Source organism: Furipterus horrens, unplaced genomic scaffold, assembly GCF_987537825.1.
Source record: "Furipterus horrens unplaced genomic scaffold, mFurHor1.1.pri manual_scaffold_10, whole genome shotgun sequence".
Classification (NCBI taxonomy): Eukaryota; Metazoa; Chordata; class Mammalia; order Chiroptera; family Furipteridae; genus Furipterus; species Furipterus horrens.
Genome location: NW_028327180.1, coordinates 47,520,551 through 47,543,518, shown reverse-complemented (window position 1 = coordinate 47,543,518; position 22,968 = coordinate 47,520,551). Strand labels below are relative to the sequence as shown.

The window sequence follows — 22,968 nt, the reverse complement described above, 5'->3', positions numbered from 1 at the left end:
GGTCAGTCATGCCCTAGACCACAGCCCTCAACCTCTGCATAAAATTTGATTGGAATGCAGCCATTTCCATGTGCTCAGTTACAACGGCAGAGTCGAGTGGTCTGGGCAGGGACTGTATGGTCCGCAACACCAAAAAATAGATATACTGGCTTTTTACAGAAAGTTTGCCAACCCTAGGCCAAAGCAGACTCTTTTTGAGGAACTTGTCAGTGGTCACTAGTTAATTTTCACCACTACTTCTGATTCTCCTCCTACCAGGTACAAGGGAGGAGCTTAGTCTCTGCTCCTGAATTAGGCAGTCACGTGACTTGCTTTGGTCACTTAAATGCTTCCTATTGCAGTCCTTTAGGAGCTGGTCCTGATTCACCACATCCCCTTCCTGTCTCACCACCTAATGTTCTAGATGGTGAAAGTGTGTCAAATTGGGATGCTGAGTGAGGGTGATGAGAAACACACAACAGCAGAAATGGAAAAGGGAGGGAAAGATCCACCAAGTATTCCAGGCTTGTTAAAATATACAAAGTAGAGATTTCTGCACCTGCCACTGGCCCTGTGACTCTGATCCCTGACTCCTATGGACTGATTTGTGTCCCCCTAAATTCCTATGTTGAAGCCCAAATCCCCAATAAAATGGTGGTAGGAGGTGGGGCCTTTGGGAGGTCATTAGCATTCCATGAGGTCATGAGGGTGGAGCCCATAGGATGGGATTAGTGCCTTTTTAAGGGAGTCAGGACAACTCGCTCTCTTCCCTGCCATGTGAGGACACGGCAAGAGACAACTGTCTACAAGCCAGCAAGAGGCCCTCACCAGAATCCCATTATGCTGGCACCCTGCTCAGACTTCAGCCTTCAGACCGTGGGAATTAAGAGTTTGTTGTTGACACTGCCCAATTCGTGCTATCATTACCGGAGCCTGAACACACAAAGACATTGGCTAAGACAGCCAGAAAGAATCTGTACCACAAAATCCCATGCAGACCCAAGTGCTTCAGGCCAGTTTCCAGGGAGAAAAGCAGTGTGCTGACCGACTTAGGATATCTGATGGTGTGTGAGTGTCCTGGGGCTGCTGTCACGAAGTATCACAAACTGGGGGCTTAAAAACACAGCTGTGAGCAGGGTTGGTTCCTTCAGAAGGTTCTAAGGGAGGTGCCTTCCTCAACTTCTCGAGTTTTGGGGACTCTGGCGTTCCTTGGCTTATGGCTGCCATCACTCCAATCTCTGCTTCTGTCTGTGCACAGCTTTCTCCTCTGGGTCTGGGTCTCCCCCTCTACCCCTTATAAGGACACTCATCACTGGATTTAGAACCACCCTATCTAGGATCTCACCTCAAGATCCGTCACTTCACTACACCTGCAAAGACCCTTTTTCCACATCCAGTCACATTCCCAGGTGTTTTTCTAGAGTTACCATTCAACCCCTTATGGGTGGTGTCTTACCTAAAATTTTATCTAGGAGTTACTGTACATGCAGTGATAAGGGCCGGGGCTCATCAAGAAACTGCTAGTTTGCAACCTTTGGGTTTCAGACTTTTCTTTAAGACCTTTCTGCAGCAGTGACACCTGGCATAGCATCGATTTTCTCCAGGAACAGAGAGCAGGTTTTGTTCTATGGCTTTGGGGCAGACACTGGGGTTCAAATCTCACCTCAGCCACTGATTGGACTATATGGCAGGGGTCCAGCAGCTGCCTTGCCTGTCTGTAAAACAGGCCCCTCAGTGGCCAGGGTAGGTTAAAGGGCTGTGGTCAGCACCAAGTGCCACTGCCAGCCATCATTACTAGAGAGGCACATCCTCTTCTATGCTGACCTGGGAGCCCACATGATGGTGAGTGACTGTCCCTTGTGCTGCCGAGTCTCCCATTGGCAGAAGAAATGGAGGTCACAGTGGAGTGGGGCACTTGGTTTATTTCTGATGCAGTGACTCTCAGGACAGTGGAAGATCTGGGCTGAGGGGTAGAGTCGGGGTGGGGAGGGAGCAGGGCTAGAACTCCACCTTGCAAGCAGGGAAGGCCTCGTCCTGCATAGACACGGTGCTGTTACTGCCTAGTACTGTGATGCCCAGCGCCTGGTGCTGAGCATGTGTCTCCTCATACCAATCGTGCATGGCCATTGAGTCGAAGGTGGGGATCAGGGTCACCTGTAGGCAGGAAAAATGGATGGGCAGTGAAAGGGATCACCCTCTGGCCCAGCCCCTTAGCAGCTGAGGTCCTCCTCTGATTCTGTGTGCTCTGCCTCCCTTAACTTCTCACCTAGATGTCTGCATCCAGCAGCTAGCTAGTCCCTGAAGTCCCTTCTGTTCCCCACGGTACCAAAAGGACCCTCTTACAACCCAGGAGACCCGGCCTATGAACCCCTCTCCATGCCTCCCATTCTTGGCTCACCTAGGCCTCCCTCCAGCTCCTTGGACACACCAGGCTCAATCCCACCTCCAGGCCTTTGCCCATGCTGTGCCCTGCACCTGGACTATCTCCCCGGGCTGCTTTGCAAGCTGTGTGCAAGGCCATGGGTTGCACACTCACATGCTGAGTGGGCAGCCAGGTACCTATAAACTCTTCCCTCTACACAAATTTGCCTCACCCTTCAAGGCTCTGTTTCAAGGCTTCCTTTGGGGATGAGCCCAGCCCCGTTTCTCAACTGTGTAGATGCTGCACACCACACCTGTTCCTCCTGGCAAATTCTTCTGATATTGTGGGGTGTTAAGAACTGGGGATCAGGGGTCTGGCTGGTGTGGCTCAGTGGAGAATGCCAGCCTGCGAACCAAGAGGTCGCCAGTTCGATTCCCAGCCAGGGCCCATGCCTGGGTTGCGGGCCAGGTCCCCGGATGGGGGCATGCAAAAGGCAACCAATCAGTTTCTCTCACACATCAATGTTTCTCTCCCTTTCTCCCTCCCTTCCCCTTTCTCTAAAAATAAATAAATTAAATCTTAAAAAAATAAAATAAGAACTGGGGGTCAGGAAAGGTGATCAAACCAGTCCACCCCTCGTCCCCACCTAAGTTACTGCAGACAAATAAGGAAATGAACGTGACAGGGACAGCATTCCGAGTACTGCGGAGAACTCCTGCATTTGCCCTCTTTTCCTTGTGACCTCGAGGATGCAGTTGAGCCTCTGAGCCCCACTCCCATTTGTGTGTGAGTTCAACAGGAAGACACCAGGAGGCGCTCTCTGCCCTGTGCCAAGACTGTGTAAGGCCCTGTCAAGGCCCTGGAGTGGTCACTCACCTTGAGGTCACGGTCCCACTGCTGCTTGCCAGCCAGCAGTGCATCCAAGACGGCCCGCATGCCCTCTTCCTTGTGCTGGTCCTGGCCGCTGATGACGTAGCAGAGTGCACGCACCCGCCGAAAGAACTCCTCATCCACCAGGCAGATACTGCCCCCACTGGGCAGGTAGGCCAAGTCAAGGTAGATAGGAGAGCCAGGGGAGGTCTCCAACCCACCTGGCCGGCCGCTGGCTGTCCCTGTGGGCAAGAGGGATGGGATCAATTGTGAACTCCTGGGACTGGGAAGGGGCTGGGTGGGACTCAAGGCCTGGGATGAGGCTCCCAGCTCTATTTTTACCTGAGTGGCTCCCTCCTGAGCAGAAGTCCTGATCTTACTGTTTTGTGGTTGGTTGACAAGCCCTCCCTGGCATGGACAGTTACTCAATGAACTCTGTAAACACCCCTAACTGCCTCCTCAGTGCCTGGAACATCCCTGGCCAGTTCCCAGACATAAGACATCCTTAGGGCTGAAAGGAGGGGGCAATTGTGGAGGGCTTCCTGGAAGAGGGGGTTATGGCATTTGAGCCCTAAAAGCAGCTGATGCTTGAAAGACTCCACTGCTACTGCAGTATCCATCTGTTCAACCAGTCAAGGGACATTTATCAAAACCTCCTGGGCACCGCATCCTGCAGACATGGTAGTGACCAAGACAGACAAAAATCACTGCCCACAAGGGTGATGAGGAGCCAGAGCTGGTATGGGAAGGACTGAGTTGAAAGAAGACAACCCAGGGCAGGGAGGCCTGGATGGAGCTGGAACACCTGCACTTGGAGCCCGAACCACAGCAACAAACCCAGAGCCTCCTCAAGGGGGACAAGCCCACCACTTCGGAGTGAGTGAAGTCATTATCACTTGACTGAGGCCTTGGGCAAAGAAGCCTGCCTGATGCTTGATGTTTTATGATCATAAATGTTGCCCAGCTCAGAGTGTGGGCCCAAAGGGCCGTGGGGCATTTGTGAATGAATGAAACCCCTAGCTTTGGGCAAGTGTCATCTGTCACTTGAAGTTGGAGACTGTGGTGGTGAGGATACTGTCTGGAGCCTCATGAAGAGAAAGCTACTGTGACTATAGAAAGCACTGGGGGAGACAGGAGCAGTAGAGTTGGGAGGGTAAAGAGAAGGTGAGGGGGAACCGTAGGCAGAATGATACAGGTAAAGGAGGGACTGGCAAGCTGTGGTCCACAGGCTAAATAGAGCAACCATCTGTTTCTGTAAAGATGATTTTACTGGAACACCCATTCAGTTACTTACTGAGATGCTAAGTTTGGGGCAAAGATGATCTGGCCTGTAAAGTTGAAAAGTTTACCCTCTGGCCCTTTAAGACACTGTGCTGAATAGCATGGAGGGGCAGAACCCTGAGTAGCCCAGACTGTGACCTTTCCAAAGAGGCCAAATGCCCTGGCAGACAGAGCCTCAGATGACCCCCAGCCTCTGGGTGCCAGTCTTCTCCATGGGCCCTGGGGGGGCCACCCTCTCCCTGCCACTGTGCTAGGAACCCCTGACCTGCCAAAGGTCATAGCAGCCCATCAGGAGCCTCCCTTGAAATCTGTCCAAGAAAGACAAGAGGTGATAGTTCAGGTGGGTGCTGAGGCTCGAAGAGGATTGAGAGACCAGGGTGTCTAGGTCATGCAGAGAGAGAAGCCAGAGACACCTATCAGCTCCCAGAGGGCAGGACTACCCTAGGTACCTGAAGTAGGGCCCAGCCCAAAAACAAGTGCTCAGTAAATATGAGCAACAGTTACTATTACTGTTGTCATTGTCACTGCTTTCTCACCAGCCTTATTAGGTCATTGTAGCCCTGTGCTGACTAATGCAGTGAACACCAAGTACTGCAAAGTGGTGAGTGGGAGCCACCATGAGCTGGGAGTGTCAAATACATGCCAGGCTCCCAAAACTTAAGAGTGGCGCCCAAAGTGAAGAAGGAAGCCCCTGTTCCTCCCAAAGCTAAAGCCAAAGCAAAGGCTTTGAAGTCAAGAAAGTAGTGCTCAAAGGCGTCCATAGCCACACACACAAATAAAGATCCTCACATCACCCACCTTATAGTAGCCAAAGACACTGCAGCTCTGAAGGCAGCCCAAATATCCTCGGAAGAGTGCCCCCAGGAGAAACAAGCTTGACCACTATGCCATCATCAAGTTCCCTCTGACTACCGAGACAGCCACAAAGAAGATAGAAGACAACAACACACTTGCATTCATTGTGGAGGTCAAAGCCAATAAGCACCAGATCAAACAGGCTGTGAAGAAGTTCTACGACATTGACGTGGTCAAGGTCAACATCCTGAGCAGGTCTGATGGAGAGAAGAAGGCAAATATTCAACTGGATCCTGACTATGATGCTTCAGATGTTGCCAACAAAATTAGGATCATCTAAACTGAGTCCAGCTGGCTAATCTAAATATAAAATATTTGTATTGTGAAAAAAAAAAAAAAAAAAAAGCCACAGGAAACCTGGGGAAGAGGAAAATTTGGATTTCCAGAGTTACCACATTATTACATTAAAATGCCCAGTTTAAAAATTAAAAACTCAAAGGCACACAAAGAAACAGGGAAGCATGGACCATTCAAAAGTAAAACAAGAAATCAACAAAAACTGCCCTGACAAAAACCAGATGGCAGACTTACTAGAAAAAGATTTCAAAACAACTGTGTGAAGACCTGGTTGCTGTGGCTCAGTGGACTGAACGTCAGCCTGCGAGCCAAGTGTCGCTGGTTTGATTCCCAGTCAGGGCACACAACTAGGCTGCATGTCAGGTCTCCAGTTGGGGGTGTAAGTGAGAGGCAGCCACACAGGGATGTTTCTCTCCCTCTCTTTCTCCTTTCCCCTCTCGCTAAAAAATAAACAAATACATTTAAAAAAAAAAAAAAAAGAGAAAAGCGTATTTATAAAAAGAAAAAAAGAAAAACTGTGTGAAAGGTCCTTAAAGAATTAAAAGATGTGGGGTGGGGGGTGTATGTCAAGAAAACAATGTATAAACAAAATAGAAAATCAATGAGGAGCTAGGAAACAAAAATAAACAAAGAAGAAAGTCTACAGCTGAAAAAAAAATACAATAGGTGAAATGAAAAAAATCACTAGAGGGGTTCTATTTAAAATTTGAACAGGCAGAAAAATCAGTGATACTGATGATATGATAATGGAAGTTACTGAGTCAGAAGAACAGAAAGAAAAGATTAAAGACAGTGAACAGAGTGTAAGAAACCTGTGGGGCACCAATAAGAAGAGAAAGGGGAAGAAAGATTTATAAAAAGAGCCCCATATTTCCCATATTTGATGAAGGGCATGAACATAAACATCCAAGAAGCTTAATGAATTACAAGTAGAATAAACTCAGAGACCCACTGAGAAACATTATTCAAACTGTTGGGAGCAAAGACAAAGACAATCTCTGAGAAAAAGTGGTGCTAAAGGGAAAGTTTATAGCTATAAACTTACATTTTAAAAGCTTTTATGTAAAAAGAATACCTCAAATCAAAAACCTAATTTTACAACTTAAGGAACTACAAAAATAACAAAGTAAATCTAAAGCTAGCAAAAGAAAGGAAATAAGTATTAGAGCAGAGATCAATAAAATAGAGATTAGAAAAACAACATAGAAACAATTAAATTAGAAGTTGTTTTTTTTTACAAGATTAACAAAATTGACAAATCCTTAGATCAAATGACTAAGAAAAAAAGAGAGAAGACTCAAATTAGTAAGGTTTTTAAAAAATCAATGGAATAAAGAGTCCAAAAAATAAACCTTCATATATATGGTCAAGTGATTTTTGACAAAAGTGCCAAGACTATTCAGTAGGGGAAAGAATAGGCTTTCAACAAACAGTGCTGGGAGACATGCAGAAGAATGAGGTTAACTGAACCCTTGTTTAACAACATATTTAAAAATTAACTCAAAATTGATCAGAGATAATTTAAGACCTAAAACTATAAAACTCTTAGAAGAAACATAAGGCAAAAGCTTCATGACATTGGATTTGTCAATGATTTCTTGGATATGACACCAAAAGCATAGGCAACAAAAGAAAAAAGACAAACTGGACTCTGTAAAAAAAATTTTTTTTTTAAGGTAAAAACTTTTATGCATCAAAGGGCAAACTTTACTCAACAGAGTAAAAAGGCAACGCACAGAATGGGAGGAAATACTGTAAATCATATACCTGATAAGGGAGTCATATCCAGAATACAAAGAGAACTCTCACAACCCAACAAGAAAAACACAAACAACCCCATTCAAAAATGGGCAAAAGACTTAGTAGACATTTCTCTAAAGATATAAAAATGACCAACAAGCAGATCAAAAGCTGTTCAGCATCACTAATCGTCAGTGAAACCTAAATCAAAACTACAAAATACCACTTCACACCGATTAGGATGGCTAATCCTGAAGTGCCAAAAGAAAGATGCCTATTCATGTATCCAGAGAAAATATACATTGATAAAAGATGAAGGCAAAGTAAAGACAATTCTCAGAAGGAAAATGAAGAGAATTGTTAGCACACCTGCTCTGTGAGAAATGCTCAAGAAAGCTGTTTTTTTTTTATCCTCACCCAGATATGTTTATTGATTTTTAGAGAGGGTGGCAGGGGGAGAGAGAAAGAGAGAGAAACATCGATTGGTTGCCTCCTGTACATGTCGCCACCAGAGATCAAACCTGCAACCTAGTATGTGCCCTGACCTGGTATCAAACCTGCAACATTTTGGCGTATGGGATGATGCTCCAATTAACTGAACCATCCAGCTCAAGAAAGCTTTTTAGGCTGAAGGGAAATAATAGCAGAGTGAAAATTAAGGAATGAAGGAGAAACATAAATGGTAAATGTATCCTCTTAATTCTTTTAAATACGTTTAACTGTTGAGAGCAAACAATTTAACAGTATCTCGTCAGGTTTCCAATGTATGTGGACATAGTTCATATTAACAATAATATAAAAGGGGGAGGGGAGGAGAGTAAAAGGATCCATATGGTTGTAAGGTTTCTACATTTTACTTGAAGTGATAATCTATTAACTATACATAGACTATAAACTGTTCTGATTCTGTATTAATTTCATGTTTTTCATCAAGAGTTTAAAATCCTCTATTTGGTATCTATGGCAACTTCCAAAACTATCCCTGTGTAGACACAGATGTAAACAAAGCTGACTCCATCTTTGTGTGTCCTGATTTCTTTCATATTTCCATATTCTGGACCTGACCCAACTAGCTCAGTCAGCACCAAAGCCTCATAATTAGTGATTGTGTCCTGTAAGCTTATACAATATAACCATAAAGATTCCTATCAGTAAATGGCCATAATGGCATAGCAACTGAGATAAATATCAAACTAGATGCTGGTGTCAATTATAAGCGATTATCCATTGTAAGTCCATTAGTTCAGCTATACTATACATTACTGTACAACTGCCTAGGAGCAGAGATTATCTGCGCAAATTGTGGGGTCACCTTCTGCTCTGACCCAATCTTCCTATAATTTACAGGAAAACTGGGAGTCATGTGCACTCCAAGTTAAAAAATTTTTTTTAATGTAGCAATTCCACTTTTGTATTTATTTCAAAGAATTTAAAGCAGGGTTTTGAAAAGATGTTTATACGTCCATGTTCACAGCAGCATTATTTATAGCAGCCAAAAGGTGGAAGCGAGCCTAGTGTCCATGAAAGAATGAATAAACAAATGTGGTTGGTCCATCTATACCATGGAATATTATTCAGTCTTGAAAAGAAATTCTGACACGTTATAACATGGATAAACCACGAGGACATTATGCTAAGTGACATAAGCCAGTCACCAAAGGGATAAATATTATGATTCTACTTACATGAGGTCCCCAAGGAGTCAAATTCAGAGAGACAGAAAGGATGGGGGCTGGAGGGAGAAGCGGGGAGTTAAGTGTTGAGTGGGAGTTTCAGTTATTCAAAATGAAGGGAGGTCTGGAGACGGTGGTGATGATGGCTGCACAATGTGAACATACTAATTACCATTGAACTGGACATTTAAAAATAGCTACTAAGGTGGTAAATGTCATGTTCTGTATATAACATCACAATTAAAAACTGTAAACAGCAGGCTTGAGACTGCTATTCTTAGGAAGGCCTGCTAACCAGGCTGGAGCGGGTGGGACCTGGGAAAAGATTTCAGAAGGGGTCCCAACTTTCTGTAAACGGTAAGGGTGGCTCTCCAATCCTGCACTGTTCATGTAATAATGTGGTTTAGGCTGAACACTGGCTTTCCTCTTTCTGGGGAGTCTGGAACTATGGTACAAGCCAGGCAGAAGTGCCGATATGATCAGCCCTCAGTGAAAACCCTGCAGCTGAGTCTCTAATGGGTCTCCCCAGAGGAAGACACTTCTCCCATGCTATCACAGCTTGTTGCTCAGGAATTAAACAGATGGTGTGTGACTCCACTGCAAGAGGATGCCAGAAGCTTGGGCCTGGTTCCCCAGGGATGCCCAGGACCAGGCACTGGGAGCAGGGGAGCCTCCCCCAAGTCTTTTCCCTCTGCAGATCCAGCTGTGTCCTCCCATATATTGTAGCCAGTACAGCTGGGGCCTCCCAGCCAACTATCAACCTAGTTTTAAGAACCTGGACACAAATGGTTATGTAAAACATACTATTAATTTCACCTGTTTCTTTTCACGCACTGTGGCACTGTGGTTACTAGCAAATCCACGACGACACTGTGTTTCCACTGACATCACTGCTTAAGCAACTGGGAATCACCAAATGTGGAAACAGTGAGGTCAGAGCTTCCGTTTTATTGAGGAACCTGAGGCCCAGAGAGGGTGGCAGGTGTAATTAAGGCCACACAGCATTAAGGACAGGGCTTGGGCTGGTAACCAACTGTAGGTTTCCAACCCCTAGGTACTTACCTGAAGGGCCCCGAGTGGTCATCTTGGGGACTGAGGACATTCTGGACAGAGGTGCTCGACCTCCCTTGTCACTGGACTCGCTCCGGGCGCTGAGTGGCCTATTGGCCCGGTTCCCACCAGCCTGCCCCTTGGTCTTGGCACTGACTGCTGGAGTGGCTTTGGGGGCGGCAGTGCTGGGGGCAGGGCGGGCCAGGGACTTCCGGGTACGGCTGAGGCCCTCTGTCCGCCGGGCCTGTTCAGGCGGCAACAGCTCGGGGTCCACCATACAGATGCTGGGTGGGGTGGGCAGTGGTGGGGGTACTTTGAGGGGGTCAGGCAGTGGGTTGCGGCGAGGGACCCCAAAGCCCTCCATGTCCTCATCTGAGTCTGCAGTGCCAGGGGCAGCAGGCAGGGGGTCTGAGTCAGACAGCGTGGGCAGGGACTCACTGACAGATGTGGGCGGTGTCTCCTCAGCACCCAGAGCATCTGCCCGCTCCTGGGACCGGGCGCTGCTGTCATTGGAGCTGCCAGGAGATGTGGGGGCCGTTGCCGTGGGCATGGCCTTGCGGTGCTCAAACTCACAGGGTGACACTAGGCACAGGTCCACATCATGCGGGGAGGCTGAGCGCCGAACCCGGGGGCCTCGAAGTGGGAGGCTCAGCCCTGCTTCACTCATGGGGAGAGGGGGCGGTGGTAGCACCTGCTCAAAGGAGACGGACAGGGACTCATCCACCTCTGTGGAGTGGGGGGAACCTACCTCAGCGGGCAGGGAAGGTGTGGTCACTGTGGGAGAGGCATCTGGCCCTACCTCCCCACACCGCAGAGGGCTCAGTGACAGCTGCCTACTGCCCTCAGCTGGGCCCTGGTGGGCTCCAGCTGGTGAAGGGGTGTGCAGTGGAGGGGTGCCACTGGCCACCAGCTGCTCCTGAGTCTTTAGGCTGCTACTGTCCTCCCCTGTGGGGCTTAGCCCCAGTTCCAGGCTGCTCCCTTGGCTGGGTGCAGCCACCAGCTCGGGGATGGGAGAACTGCAGGCCTCAGTTGGGGGGCCAGCCTCTCCACACCGGAAGTTGGGGGGGCTGTGGGGCCCATTAGCGGCCAATGGGACACCTGGGCGGTGATTGTTGGGAGCTCTTCGGGGCTTGGAGGCTGCCTGGACACCTGCCTTCTTGCCGCTGACCACAGTAGAGGATGCCCGGTGCAGTTCCCTGGGCTGGGTCCGAGGGGCGCTTGGCTTGGGATCCTTTTTCACATCGCGGGAATGCCTAGCTTCCTTTTCAGCCCTGCGAGGTGCCTCAGCCCGTGGTGGCTCCTTCCGGGCCACCCCAGGGCGCTCCTGGGCAGGCCTGGCAGGCAACGTAGTCCGGCCCTCTCTCCTCAAGCTGTCCCGGGAACCCACACTTTCCTTGCTCTCAGTGCGCCTAGGCCCCGCCAGGTCTTGGGGGGTTACCACGGGCTCCCGCAAAAAACCCAAGTGCTGTAGGCGGACCAGACTATCCAGGAGGCGAGCAGGTGGCGTACAGCCAGGGAACAGCACACGCACCACCTTCTCAGTGGGGCCTGTGGGATGCCACACCAGCAGGGCACACACAGATGCCAGCGTGCGTCCGGCACCAGCTGAGGGAGGGTGCAATACGTACATGTCCAGCCGGCCGACACCCATTTTCTGGAAGAGCACAGTGGGCTCGGCTGGCATCGGCCCGCGGCTCAAGGGCAGGGGCTCTATGCCCAGCTGAGCCAGAAGGCTCCAGGCCAGCTCCGCCTCATCCTCACCACGCACAAGACGAGAGGTGGCCCCGCGGGCATTGAGGAACACGACACCCAGGCCTGGCGAGACAAGCCTGCGCAGCCTGTCGTCCCCAGAGCCCCCATCAGCTGCTGCCTCATCGCGCTCCGCCAGCTTGCGCCGCAGGAGGCTGTTGAGGCCTGGGAGGCTGTCGGCGCCTGCATGTGTCACCAGAACAGCGTCCACCCTGTCCAGGTGCCGCACCAGCTTCCAAAAGCTCGACTTGGGGTTCGAGCCACCGTTGACTAGCATGGTGAAGCCATTGACAGCAAAGAAGGCAGCGTCCCCAAGGCCACCAGGGAAGATGTAGCAGCAAGGCCGGGCGAGCCTGAGGAAGCCCACAGATGCCGGTGGCTCAAGTAACTCGAAGGGGGATGGCAACTCAAGGGACTCGGCCACGTACTCCAGGAACTCACGCAGGCCCTCGGAGGCCGGCCGCTGCACTGGTGGGTTCAGCTGCAGCCGGACCCCATTCTGGAGGCCAGACACTTCAGATGCCAGCTGGGCCCAGTCTCCGAAGGTTGGGCAAGTGATGGTGAGCTTGGGCGGATCTGCAGATAGGGGTGCAGAAGCCAGGATATCCTGGATCTGCAGAGGGGGAAAATGATGAAGGGGCCACCTGGAGCCAGGGAACACCCAGCACCTTGGGAAAACTTGACAAGAACACTGTGTCCTACTGCCTGGGGCTGTAAGGGTCACTTGTCACCCTCAGGACAAAATCCAGTCCTCCCTGGGTCCTGCCTCACCTCTTGACCCCCTCTCCCCCTTCTGCCTTCTCTCACTCTCCTTGCCCCTAGGCCTTTACACTTGCTATTCCCTCCAGGGAGGCCTTCCTTGCCCTCTCACTGGCTCATCTCTCCCCATGGCTACATCACTCACTATAACCATAAACCTGTGGTTTTCAGGGTTTCTTCTGCTTGTCTGCCCCACCCAGACTAAGGACTCCAGAAGGGAATGTGGGGTGCCACTTGAAGCCTCTGGGACACCTGTTAATTCACAGGACCACCACTGAACCACACACTGTAGTGAGTGATGAAGCTGTGCCCTGATAACACAAGGGACAGATGTCACCACCATCCTTCCACAGAGGAGGCGATGGGGTTCCAGACAGCAGGTCATCAGGGGCCACAGAGCCCATGGGAAAGAGCTAGGATTCAGGGCCCAGGGAGGCAGGGTAGGGAGGAGAGAGCTTACCTCTTTGTCTCCCAGGACCTGGAGAAAGTGACGGGGCGAGAAGCCCCCAGTCTGGAGCAGCAGCTCCCCTGTCTCCTCCAGGCAGGGCCCAGCCAACACCATAAGCTTGTGAGGGGCAGGGTCCAGGAGAAGGTTCCGGAGCTGAGAAAGGGGGAGAATGTTAAAGGCCCTATTCTGCATAGTAACATGACCAGCACCCCACTTTGAGGTGGGCCCCAACCCAAATCTATGTATAACCTCCCTGACTCCTGTCCTCACCCCACAGCCAGGCTAGTGCTTGACAAGAAGCCAGGAATGTAGTCTCTCGGCTTCCTGTTGCCCATCCCCCACCAAAACGCCTGCTCATCCTAAAATGCCTAGCTTCAGTGTCCCTTCCTCCTAAAAGTCCTCTATACCCTTTCAGGGCTCCCTCAAGGCCCCTCTCCCCATGGCCCAGCCCCAATGCCATGCACCTGGCTGTCTCCTCATGAGCCCCTTGAGGGAGCATTTTTGGTGAGAGGAATCAACCTGTACAAGGGTCTCTACAGGGGTGTCCTGGGGCTTTACCTTGTTCATCTTTCTCATAGTTAGGAGAACACAGACATCCACAAACTAGCAGTATTAAGAAGTCAATTCAGACACCTACTAGGGCCCAGCCAGAGGGAACACACATACCGCAATCATCAATCAGGCCCTGCCTTCCCACCTCCCTCCTCCAGACTTCTCTCTCCCATTCCTTTCTCCCAAACTTGAGCACTGGGGGGTGGGGAAGGCTTCCTGGGGAAGAGGGCACTGCTCTGGGGGCTGAAAAGAGGATTCCAGGCAGCATAAAGACAGGGATACAGGAGATAAGGATGGGGAATGGCACTGGTCTCTACAGCCCACTCCCTCCACGAGCCAGATGTCCCTACCTCATCACATAGGGACTTGTCTGATGGGTTCAGAAGGACCAGAGTCTCCAGGCTGTCTCCTCGGTGGTGCAGGCTACGTTGGCCTATTGGAGAATTGGATCCTGTAAGTTTGGAGCTGGGACATGTGTGCAGGGTCAGGCTGTATGGGTTCAAACTCTGCCTCCCTGTGTGACCCCAGGCAGCCACAAGCCCCTCCAGGATCTGTTTCCCAGGAACCCCAGCCAGGCAGAGCTGGCCTACACAGTAGTGCCACAGGTCAGGATGAAGCAAGAACAGGAAGCCTACCTCAGCAGGCCTCCCACTGTAAACAGCGGTGACAACAAGGCCATCACTGCTTATCAGGCCCAATTCACAGCTGTCAGCCCTGTGAGGGATGCCATCATCACCCTCATTTTATAGGCAAGGAACCTGAGCCCAGGGAGGGCCAATGATGGAACAACATGGGCCCTGAGGCAGGACTGTGGGAGGACAGGGAACTGGCAAGTCAGGTTGGAATGAGGGGCAGCAGGAGGAAGCCCAGAGCTGGGAGGCCTCAGGAGTTACGAGATGGGAATGGGACTGATTCTGAGATCCGAACCCCAGTCTGTCCCATGGAGCCCAGATGTGCTTCCAATATGGAGCATCAGGCCTGAAGGCTAGAGAGGCAAGGACCCTCCAGGGCTAACATACGTGCTTCTTATCACACACCTGGATATTGCTACATTCAGGTACAGAAACCAAGGCATAGAGAGGGGAAGTGGTCACTGAGGTCACACAGGGCCGACAGGATTTCCAGTACCCCCATCCCATGAGGGGTCAGGAAATCACCCAGAACTGCTGGGACAATGAGGCGACTGGTCACTTCCTTCCACTCTCACAGCAGCCTGGAGGTGACTCAAGGGGCTGGCTGAGGTGGGGAAGCTGCAGACACCCAGGCCCCGCCCAGCAGCTGCTGCTCTGTTATCACAGAATCCCCAGGGAGCCACAGACTATGTGGGGCTAGCTCAAGCATCCCTAACCCCTCCTAGATCTTGCACCTTTCTCTTACCTGTTATTTGCCCAACCCTGTGCAGGGGTCAGTGCCATGCACCAGACATATTCTCTGATACACGAAGCGCACACACCATCTTCCAGGCCCACCCAGCAGCCCCTCACTTTCCAAATGTCCTGTCCCTTTGCTTGGGCCCTTCCCTCCACCTAACACAGCAATCCCAGATGCTTCTCCTCCAAAAAGCCCCCTCATCACAGGTCTCCCTGTCCCACACACCTCAGCTGCCTCATCTGTCAAATAAGGACAAAAACACAAGTACCTACTTCATGGGTTGTGGATGACCAAGGGAGATACCTCTGGGTCATGGTCTGCCCCTGCTCCACTCAGCAGAGCTCAGGTGTATTATTACCGTTGTTTCGCCATTCAGAGGACACTTGCCCAGTGAACACAAAAGGGGAGCAGCTGGGGCACACAGGGTCTCCAGTCTCACCTTTCACGATGTTGGAGAAGGTGGCTGAGTGCCGGGACACAAAGACCTTGAGCTGCTCATCCAGGCTGCAGATGCCAGGATCGATGTCCCAGGACCTGAGACCTAGTAGTGGGGGAGGGAAACCGAGGTAGGAAATCAGCCCCCTCCCCTCAACCTGCCCCCCCGCATCTTGATCATCTCAGTCATCTCCCCTCCAGCAGCTGCCCCAACCCCACCACGGGTCTCACTGCTCCACCGCACTACCAGACGTATTCCCACCTCTGAGCCTTGGCTCCAGCTGTTCCCACTGTCTGGAGGCCTCCCTCTCTTTAGGTCCTCTTTGCCTTTTGCATCCTTCTGCGCCAACCAGACACTATGGAAGCTTAAAACTGGTTCAGTCTCCTCACTCACCTTGGGTCCAGCCCCTCTACACACACACACACTGTTGGCCCTGTGACAGCAGGGCTGAGCCTCCAGTCTTCCCCACCCAATACTTCACAGGGGAACATTTTCCAAGCTTGTGAACTGAGTGTGCTGTTGCCCCACTATACTAGCAGTGGACCCCAGGCACTGCCAATTGGAGAAATGAATGCCCTCCAACCATGGTGTGGGGTGCACACCAGGTGTGGTATGCCAAGTGGCTGCAGGTGAATTGAAGCCTGAAGGTGCACCTATGACTCACCTCCCCTGGTGCCAAATCCCATAGATAGGCCGCACCCGCCCACACCCCAATTAGTCGTTCCTCCTGGAGCCTTGGAAAGTGGGCCCCGGGGCTCCAGGCCCGGCCTCCCCATCTCTGCTCCTCCCTCTAGGACATCCAGGCTGCTAACAGCCTGGGATTCCAGGCAACGCCACCGTCACCTTGACAGGCCCAGCGGGCGGGAAGCGGAGCTGTCACCTGTGTTGCCCAATCGCACCGGTCCCAAAGCCAGGTCCTGTCCCTTCAGTGGTCTGGACCCGGGTCCGAGAGGAGTAGCCCAGCCCAAGGCGGACGCCCACGGTCTTGGCCCGAGCCGTCCGACTAACAGTGAGGGGATCTGAGCCCCCGACCCATAGACCTCGCCGCCCAGGCTACCGGCCACCCGGCCTAAGCCCCGGCCCGCTGGATTTCATCACCTCCCGCCCCGATCCCCCATCCCCGGCTCCAGGGAATCAGCTGCCCTCCGCCCCAGCAGTCCCACCCTCCCGGGCCCCCGCCCAACCCCCAACCCGGGCCGCCCCACCCCTGCCACCCCACTCCCGCCCCACCTCGTTCGAGCTCCTCCAGCACGTAGTTCAGCAGCCCCGGGCAGCTGCACTCGCCGCCCACCACGAGTAGTAATGAGCTCGGCGTCTCAGCTGCCCAGGGCCCGGCCGCCACTGCAGCCGCCGCCTCAGCCGCAGCCGCAGTCGCCGCCGCCTCAGCTGCCGCCATCTTCGTACCGCCCTGAGGCTGCGAGAGCCTGCCCGCTGGCCCCGCCCCTTAAAGGGGCCGTACCGGAAACGCTGACGACCCGACTCGGAAGTCCCCCTCCCGCGCGTTTTCTGCCCCCTACTGGCCTCTTGAAGTCGACTTTTGGGTCTGCGCTTTGCAACTGCCAAACGATCATCCATCCATATATTCATCTACCCATCCACCCACCCACCTATCCATTCATCCACCCATTCAACAAGCTTTGGCTGCATGTCTACCACTTGCCAATCAGAATCCCTGCCCTCGAGGAGCTCGCATCACATCACAGTAGGCCCAATCGGAACTGTTCCCAGCTCCCTAGGTCACGGCTTGAACAGAGGAAAGTATTTTGTAGCTGAGGCTTTGAGTGATGTGTCAGAGTTTGCCAGGTGGGGATGGGATGGGGCAAGAGCACATGAAGCAGAAGTGAGCACATCCGAAGTTTTAGTTAACGAAGTGCAGTGTGGGGGGGGATGCATTCCAGAGTACTCTGGGCCTGGAGCATGGCAAAACACTTCTGCACCTGCTGTGCGCCACACATTTTATTGTTAGCTCATTGAATGTATGCACGAACCTATGAGGTGCTGTTATTAGGGTCATTTCAGAGGAAAGAGAAAACTGAGGCTTGGAGAAATGAAGTCATCAGGCCGATAAGTTGTAGAGCAGAGATTCAGATTCAGGGGGGTGGGATTCCAGATCCAGCCTGTGGCAAGGACTGACTGCCCAGCTCACATGGGTCTCCCTCCCTCCCCAAACAACCTCATTCACTCACCCCTTTTACCTATGACAGCCACTACTTGAAAAATCACATTGCATCAAACATTTTGACAGTTGCCTATGCCCATGCTGCCTCCCTTGGGAGTGAGCTCCCTGTCTCTGGAGGTATACAAAAGAAATCAAGACAGATGAAAATGTCTGGGAAGCAAGATCAGCTGGGCTTTGCTCTTTACTATCTGAGTTGTTCAGCCCAACTTCCTCCTGGTCAGTGTGTAACAGTCACGGGCCACATGCCATCTAACGTTCTGGCACTCTACTTCCCCTCTCTCTTTTTGGCCCTGGCATCCTTCCTCTATTTCAATCCCTCCTTCTTGGCTCCCTTCCCTGTGTCCTGGTTGCTCATAATTTTTTAAATTATTACTCTGAGTAATCATGAGAGTACGAGTGTCTGTGTCAGGCTCTGTCTCCCCACCAGGATTGGAGCTTGTTGGAGGCCAGACCAGGCTGAGGCCTCTCTGGGGCCCTGGCCTTTGCATGACAAGGCTGGGTGTCTGGGAATCATATGATAAAATCTTGTGGAACAGGGATGAAAAGCCCACTGGCCCACCATTTATTCATTAATTTATTCCTTCATGTGTATTTATTGATTGGTTCAGCACTCAAACCCAGGATCTTCTGACTGAAGTCTCTACCCTTCCTTCTGCTCAAAGCTGTGAGTTATTCATTCAAATTGGTCTTACAGGACCCTGAGGTGTCAAGATGTGTCTTCACTAGAGTCCGATTGAGAGGGAAGAGTGCCCCCATAGACCTCTGATGTTCTTAGTGTTCTGGAGCCCTGAGGTTTCCCTGTTCCAGAATGTCCCCAGCCTGGGGAATCTGGTGTGGAAAATGTGAGGAGCATCTCCCCAGAGATGAAGAAGCGCCAGGGGGCCATTTCTGGAATCCCAGGAACTGGGAGCAGGTCACTGCCCTCCTACCTTTGTCTGTGCCCAGGTCCATGCCAGTTTCAGTCATCAGGGACCAGGTGATGACGTTGTGAAGGAAATGGAACTCTGGGTCCTCATGACTGCTCAACGTCCTCATTTTCTTCCCCTGGTAATTTTTTCTCTTTTTAACATGGGCTTAGTCAAGTGGGGCTTGATGAGGGGACAGCTTTCAGGGTGGAATCTAGAACATTCCAGAGAATCTAGGTTATTCCAAGCCCTGGCAGTTCCTTGGACCCTCCAGTTGATTCTCTCCTTCCTCAAGGTGACCACTACCATGATCTCTGTCACTATAGGTGAATTTTACCTGATTTTGAACTTCACAGAAATGGGGTCACACAAGGTTTCCACTCTTGGATCTGGTTTCTCTTGCTCCTCCTGTTATGACGAGGAGCAGGTGTTTGAGCTTTTTCATGGGTATCATTTCTTATTTTTGTATTGTGGTAAACTACCTATAGCATATAACTTATCATTTTAACCATTTAAAACTTATAACTCAGGTACATTTAGTACATTTACAATGTTGTGCAATCCTCACTAATATTGAGCTGCAAAACACTTTCATCCCCTTCAAAGGAGACCTCATCCTTATCAGCCGTCATTTCTCATCCTCCCCAACCTCCAGTCACTGGCAACCCCTAATCTACTTTCTGTCCCTATGGATTTTCCTGTCCTGGACATTTCATACAATGTATCACCATTTCTATCTGGCTTCCTTCATTCAGCATAATATTTTCAAGGTTCATCCATATTGTAGCATGCATGACTACTTTATTCTTTTCTATGGATGTTTATCCACACATTGTGTTTAGCCATTCATCCATTGGTGAATATCTGAGCTGTTTCCACCATTTTGCTATTGTAAAGAGATTGCTCTGAACATTTGTGTACAAGTTCTTGTTGAGTACCAGCTTTCCATTCTCCTGGATCTATACCTAGCAGTGGAATTGCTGGGTTATATGGTAATTTCATGTTTAGCTTTTTGAAAAACTGCCACATTGCTTCCACAGAGCTGTACCATTTTACATTCCCATCAGCAGTGTATGAGGGTTCCCATTTCTACACATTCTTGCTAATACTTGGGTATTTTTTTCTTATTGTACCAATTATTCACTATTTGTCCATTTCACCTGTTGGTGGACATTTGTGTTATTTCCATCTTTTACTATCATGGATAAAATTTTTCTGAGCCTTTTTGCACACATCTTTTGATGACTATACCCCCTCTTCCCCCAGTAAACACTCATGGGTAGAATGGCTGAGTCACGGGGTGAGAAATGATCAGGTTGTTTCCCTAAGTGGTCTGCAAGGGAGGTCGTGCCATGCCATGTCCTCATCAGTACTTAGGTTTCAGTCTTTTCAATATTCACCTTTCTTTCCTCTTTTCCCCACCTCTCTCACCAGCCCTGTTGGTCGACATTCATGAAGCATGTGTGTTGACAATGCCCAAGTTCTGTGTGATGGAGACAGGAACAAAGCTGCTGGTCTTGGGTTGAATCACTCCCCATATGGGACAGGAGGGAACCTGAGGTCCCTGAGATCATATGTGTTAATTCAGTTCATCCTTGCAACAACTTGGGACCCAAGCCCTGAGTAAACACATTTAATAAATTGGAAAGTGAGGTTCAGAGAGGTCAGGAGATGAATTCAGTGTCTAGCACTTCAGCCAGGATGTGAACTCAAAGCATCTGACTCCATGCCTTGCAACAGGTATTCTATTCATTCAACACTTCCTGACAATCTTCCTGTGCACCCAAGAGGTTTCAGTCCTGGTCCCCAAGAAGACCCCAGCTTGCATGAAAAACAGCTGGCCACAGATGCCCCCAGCCATGCGCAGTCAAGGCTGGGCTAGAGGGTGGGTCCTGGAGTTGGAGGAGTGAGGAGTGGGGAAGTGGGGGTTCTGTCTGGGGAGAGAGGGAAGGTATCCTGAAAAAGGGATGTTGGGGCTGGGCTTTTGAAAGGTGCACAGGAGTTCATCAGGGAGATGATGCACTCATTACCTTGACAAACAGCTCCTAGCCAAATCCTCTGAGCCAAACTCATACCAATCTTGTCCCAAGGAAAACCAGACACACTCCCCAAGGGGGTCACGAATGGGCTGAAAGGAAAAGTAGGGGCTGGAGGAGTCCTGAGTGGAGAAACATGGGGGTTCTTCAGGGGACCACCAGTGGGTGTTTTCTGGGAGGAGCATGTGACTCCAATTTACTGTCCCAGAGCAGAAAGACCTAGTGCTTTATGTTTTTGCTTTGAAATACATTGCTTGGGTTATATAAGGCCAAGATGTTGTGGTTCTGCTGCAAAGATATGCTTAGACCTGCTCCAAGCCACCTCCCAGCAGCAGAGCCTCAGTTTCCACAGGTGAAATACACAGGAAGAAAAGCATACCCAGGAAAAACTTCCCCATAGACCTGGTGGTGTGGTGATAGAGAACTTCAGTTTGCTGTCTGTGGGTAGAGGTCCATGCATTTGAAATAAACAGGGACTTGTGAATGTAATAAGGGTGTCCAAACCTGACATAAGGGCATCTAAGAGGGAAAGCAGCACTTAAGTCAGACCTGAGAGAGGAGGAGGAATTGAGCACAGGCATGGGACAGTATAAGGACAAGCACCTGGAGAAAGAAGAGCTTCACCTGCGGAAGAAGTAGCAGGTGCAAAGGCCCTGAAGCCAGAACAGGCTGTGTGTGTGTGTGAAGACTATAAGAAGGCCACAGAGTGACTAGATGTTGTGACAGGAAGATGCAGGGAGGTTGGTGGGAGTTGGACCATGCAGGGCCTCCTGGTTCACAGGAAAGGGCATGGATTTTACTCTGAGGGTCATGAGGAACCATGGAAGGTATGGGAGCAGAGGTGGGCATGAAAATTGAACTGTAAAAACAACTGTGAGCTGGTTTCAAGCATTTTACAAGATTGACACATGTAATTACCCATTCCATTGCATAGGTGGGGAAACTGAGGACAAAAAAATTATAGTCATGGGCCCAGAATCATATAAACAGCACGTGGTAGACCCAGGATTTGAATCTAGATGCCCTCAGTTTCAGGGGCTGGGCTCTTAAGCACCACTCTGAAGAGCAGAGGAAAGAGGGAGTTGGGGGAGGCCTGGCCCAGGTGGGCACCTGCTTGCAATTAGTTCATTTTGTAAAATCACCATGATGCAGTTGGGGGGTGGTAAGTGGAGAGAGGCTGTATTTTGTTTGTTTATGTTTTTAATGCTTTTTCTTTTTCTTTTTAAAGATTTTATTTATTTCTAGAGAGGGGAAATGAGAGAGAAAGAGGGAGAGAAACATAATGTGCAAAGAAATAGCCATCAGTTACCTCTCTCATGCCCCCAGTCGGGGACCTGGCCTGCAACTCAGGCATGTGCCCTGATTGGGAAACAAACTAGCAAACTTTCAGTTGGCAGGCTGGCGCTCAATCCACTGGGCCACACCAGCCAGGGTTGTATTTTGTTTGTTTATAATCCAGTCCTCTTCAGGGCCTTCAGGGCCTCCCGCACTCACCCAACTAGTGCAGACACCCACAGAAACTGAAAAGCCCCTTCCCACTCAGGGTCTCATCAAGCATTACTCCAAGAGAGGATAGGACAAGACAGTGCCCCTTCCTCTCCTTCAATCTACTCCCCAACCCCGCCTCAGGGCAGCGAGTGCGGAGGGAGGTGGCAAGCTAGACCGGTTTAGGTCCTTGAGGGCTGCAGAAGTTCCTGAAATGGTATCACGAGCCACCATTAAGCATGTCATTCTAAGAAACGACGTGCATCCCTTCCCTCCTCCTTCCCACATACATGTATTCAGCAAGCATTGTTTGGTAGACGCTGTGCTGAGCCAGCTGCGGGCGAGTCCAAGTCTGCCCCCACTGCTCTCTAGAGGGCTGAGGGTTCCCTAATCTTTGATACCAGATTAATTCATTAATTATTTCACTCAGCATATATTTCTTGAGCACCTAGTATATACCAGGCTTAGGGGAGACAATGTTTCCTGAGACCCCGTCCTGGTTTCTAAGGAGCTTGCTCCCTGATTGGGAAACAGACAATAAAACTGGTACGAAAAGAACACTGGGTGCTGAGGGCGCAGAGGGTGGTCTCTACCCAGTCTGGGGAATCAGGGAAGGTTTGCAGGAGGAAGGACCATTTCAGCTGAAAGCAGGAGAGAAAGCAACTTATCCAGAAGAGAGGAAGGAGTGTTTCTGGCGGAGGACACAACGCGTGTAGAGGCCAGCTGGCAAGGCATGAGGGAGCAGTTAAAGACATCCTGGGAGGCCTAGTCTGGAAGAGGATTCGCGAAAGGTGAGGGGACAGCGGGCAGGGTCGCAATCACCAAGTGAGAAGAACCTTCCGGGCGGAGCTTGCAATATGCGTCCTCTCATTGGCTGTCAGATGGTCCAATCAGATGCGGTTATGGGGGCGTGGTCAGAGGCGGAGCTGTATCCCATCCTG

At 50.5% G+C, this 22,968-nt stretch overlaps 1 protein-coding gene across 3 annotated transcripts; it reads right to left on the bottom strand.

Annotated features, from left to right (window-relative positions):
* Nucleotides 1-1,881: 1,881 nt before the first annotated feature.
* MAP1S (microtubule associated protein 1S) lies at nt 1,882-16,827 on the bottom strand. Of its 3 annotated transcripts, none has more exons than XM_090289933.1 (7): nt 16,653-16,827; nt 15,426-15,527; nt 13,966-14,048; nt 13,076-13,216; nt 10,120-12,469; nt 3,218-3,453; nt 1,882-2,133 (listed from the first exon to the last, which is right to left on the bottom strand). In XM_090289933.1, exons 1-7 carry the CDS (start codon nt 16,816-16,818, stop codon nt 1,978-1,980), a joined length of 3,234 nt encoding a protein of 1,077 aa, XP_090146059.1. In that variant the 5' UTR covers nt 16,819-16,827; the 3' UTR covers nt 1,882-1,977. The 3 variants fall into 3 exon arrangements, 2 of the variants coding, with proteins under 2 accessions (XP_090146059.1, XP_090146060.1); XM_090289934.1 differs by lacking the exon at nt 16,653-16,827 and adding an exon at nt 16,087-16,260; XR_016513638.1 differs by lacking the exon at nt 1,882-2,133 and adding an exon at nt 9,874-10,016 and having other exon boundaries at nt 3,392-3,453.
* Between the last annotated feature and the right edge of the window lie 6,141 nt (nt 16,828-22,968).